Source organism: Choloepus didactylus, chromosome 4 (genome assembly GCF_015220235.1).
Source record: "Choloepus didactylus isolate mChoDid1 chromosome 4, mChoDid1.pri, whole genome shotgun sequence".
Taxonomy (NCBI): domain Eukaryota; kingdom Metazoa; phylum Chordata; class Mammalia; order Pilosa; family Megalonychidae; genus Choloepus; species Choloepus didactylus.
In genome coordinates this window covers 174,323,356-174,326,834 of record NC_051310.1, presented here as the reverse complement: position 1 = coordinate 174,326,834, position 3,479 = coordinate 174,323,356, and the positions used below count along the sequence as shown (strand labels likewise).

The 3,479-nt window shown below is 34.1% G+C and overlaps 1 protein-coding gene across 1 annotated transcript; it reads right to left on the bottom strand.

The window, feature by feature from the left end:
* Positions 1 to 980: 980 nt before the first annotated feature.
* LOC119530782 (CDGSH iron-sulfur domain-containing protein 1) lies at positions 981 to 1,585 on the bottom strand. The gene has a single exon (XM_037831554.1). The coding sequence runs from the start codon at positions 1,494 to 1,496 to the stop codon at positions 1,170 to 1,172; it is 327 nt and encodes a 108-aa protein (XP_037687482.1). The 5' UTR covers positions 1,497 to 1,585; the 3' UTR covers positions 981 to 1,169.
* Positions 1,586 to 3,479: the final 1,894 nt, after the last annotated feature.

The window sequence follows — 3,479 nt, the reverse complement described above, 5'->3', positions numbered from 1 at the left end:
TTTTTCTTCTAATGTATAAAACCCAAAACAATCTCTTTAGAAATATATTTAACTCCTGTCTTAATTCATTTATTATTCGAAATTGTTTTCATTTTGGTGTTTTCTGAACCAGCAACGAATGCAAGGTTTTTTTGAAGAATATTACGTAAACACTTATCTTCAAATTCTTGCATTTAAGAAAAAGATCATACAATTTAGAAGAGTTGTAATTCTTAATTTTCTCTTTAAAATAGTTTCACTAGTATTAGCCATGTGCTGGATTAGCCAAAATGAGGAGAAAAATCTCTGCACACCTCTGATCTAGACTTGTGACTACCATTTATGTTATGGATGTATGGCTTTTCAAGAGACTTGAGAGTTTGTCCTCCAATTTCTTCAGTTTCCCCAGTTCAAGTGCTTGCTGCTTCTTGGGCTACAATTCCAGAAGAACACTACATTATTAAGAGAGCCTTCACAATGACTTTAAATCTAATATCACTTTGATCTAAATTTACACTATTTGTTCCTTTAATGGATCAATTAAATATTCATGAAGATGAATACAAAGAAGTTACCACCTCTTCATTATTGACCTGGCTCACTCATAATTAAACAGAATGACATTCATAGTTTGTTTTGATTGAAAACTGTGAAAACAGAAGCCACATTTTCTCAGTGACGTTACCGTTGTCAAGAAGAAAATTAAGGTCATAAGATTTTTCCTAGATTGTATTAAGAAATTAGTGTAGTTTAATCACAACTAATTTACTAATTTACTTTCCAGGTTAACGAAGAATATGAAGAGGTGATACTTTTTCTTTGAAACAATCTCTATATACATGATTTTGAGAATAATTTCATATGTTAACTTCAACATTCAACTATATTCTAATGTCATCATTTTAAATTTAAAGAAATGGTTCCTTACAAGACCAAAATAACCCACAGGCCATGAGGTTGGTTTTTCCTTTTTCCTTTTTTTTTTTTTTTTTTTTTTTTTATTTGTTTAAACAAATGTGCACCACGATGTTTCAACAAGTAAGGCAAATGCCATGAATATGAAAGCTGCAGTTTGCAATATATCACATCTAGTATCTAGGGGATGTGAATCACACAGAAGTGCTATTCATTCTAATTAAACAATCAGGTAACATTATGACAATGTAGTTTGCAGCATCAAAATTGTCCATTTAAGTTTCTTTTTTCTTAATGATCAGAGGTCCCACGTTGTCTCCAGTTTCCTCATTGTGTTTTGTGTGAGACCCATCACAGAGTGGAAACTTTTTGGACCTCCAACAACGGCAGTACACAGCTTTATCTCCCAAATCCTCCATGTCAAAAGCATGCACTACCTTGGGGTTGTCTTTCTGGATGTGAAGGTTTACCATAGCTTTGTTGCGATGATCTTTAATGTAAAATCTTTTGTATGCTAGATAACCAATTGCAGCTGTTCCAGCAGCAATGGTAACTGCTGCAATCCATTCAACTCGTATGCTGGAATTGGAAGTCAAACTCATGGCGTGGTTACTTGCAAGGCGTGTGCACAGGATACTGAGCACAAACGGGGCTCGCGAGGACAACCGGAGTCAAGGTACGAGAGGCGTACTAAGGGCATAAACACCAGATTGCCCCATTACATTTTAAAGATATTGAGGCCATTATTTATTCAAATACTTTTTCTCTTTACTCCCCTTTCTTCTTGGACTCCAATACATGTATATAGAATGCATGATATTATTACACAGGTCACTAGTGTTCTGTTAAGTTTTTCTTAGTTATTTCTCTGTGTTTTTATTTTGAATAGTTGCTAAGGCTGTGTCTTCAAAATCAGTGATCTTTTCTTTTGAGGTGTATAATATGCTGCTAGTTCTATCTATTGTATTTTTCATTTCAGATATTGTATTTTTCATCTCCAAAAGTTTGGTTTGGGTCTTTTATTAATATCTTCCATTTCTCTCCTCAGCATACTCATGTATTTCAATAACTTCTTAAAACACATAGCAGTATTAACATTTTTGTTTGCTAGTTCCACCATTACTGTTTCTGGGTCTGCTACTGCTAAGTGATTTTTCTCTGGTTATGTCATAGTTTTCTGCTTTTTGCATAGCTAGAAATTTTTGATTGAATGCTGGACCTTGTGAATTGTATTTTCCTCATGCTGCTTTTTGTTGTCTTCTTTTCACTACCACTGGAATTTCTTTTGGTGTGAAGTAAAGTTACTTTCTGTAAGTTGGAATGTTTTAAGGCTTGCTTCTACTTTTATTAGGGGGTGGGTCCAGAGCAGCTCCTAATCTATAGCTAATTTAGACCACTACTTAGAAAATACCCTTTTGAAGATTTTACTTAATTATTTATGTATTACAAGATCTTTACACTCTGGATGGTGGAAACACCAATGATTCCCAGCCTTGCATGTGCTTAGGAAAGAAATTATTCTGAATACTTTGTCTGAGTACTTGATTTCAGTTCTTTTGAATATGTATCTAGCAGTGGGATTTCCAGGTCATATGGTAGTTCTATAATTAACTTTCTGAGGAAATGCCAGTCTTCTACAGCAGCTGCACCATTTTACATTGCCACCAGCAATGAATGAGTGTTCCTATTTTTCCACATTCTCTCCAGCACTTGTTATTTTTATTTTTTTTAATAGCAGCCATTCTAATGGGTGTGAAATGGTATCTCATCGTGATTTGGATTTGCATTTTTCCGATGGCTAATGATGTTGAGCATCTTTTCATGTGATTTCTGACCATTTGTATAACTTCTTTGGAGAGATATCTGTCAAGTCTTTTGCCCATTTTTTAATTGAGCTGTTTGTCTCTTTGCTGTTAAGTTGAAGGATTCCTTTATATATTCCAGATATTAAACATTTATCTAATATGTGGTTTCCAAATATTTTCTTTCATTATGTAAGTTGTCATTTTACTTTCATGATAAAGTCCTTTGAATTAAAAAAGTTTTTAATTTTTATGAGGTTCCATTTATCTATTTTTTTTCTTTTGTTGCTTGTGAATTGAGTATAAAGTCTAAGAAATCATTGCCAAACACAAGGTCCTTTAGGTGCTTCCCTACATTTTCTCTAGGAGTTTGATAGTTCTAGCTCTTATATTTAGGTCTTTGATCAATTTTGAGTTGAGTTTTGTATATGGTGTGAGGTAGAGATCATCCTTCTCCTTTTTTTTTTTTTTGTAAGTGGAGTCCAGTTTTCCCAGCACCATTTGTTGAAGAGACTATTCTTTCCCAATTGAGTGGTCTTGCCACCTTGTCAAAAATCAGTTGACCATAACTGTGAGTTGATTTCTGAGCTCTCAATTCTCTCATTGTCTGTCCTTTTTCCAGTTTCAGGCTATTTTGATTACTGTGGCTTTGAAGTAAGTTTTAAGAGTGAGAAGTCTGAGTCCTCCAAGAACACTCTTCTTTTTCAATGTGGTTTTAGCTATTCAGAGCCTCCTCCCCTTCCATATACATTTGATGATTGGCTTTTCCATTTCTGCAAAGAA

Bases quoted from the DNA above. Each gene is read 5' to 3' on its own strand.
- LOC119530782 (XM_037831554.1), bottom strand. From the start codon at position 1,496: ATGAGTTTGACTTCCAATTCCAGCATACGAGTTGAATGGATTGCAGCA.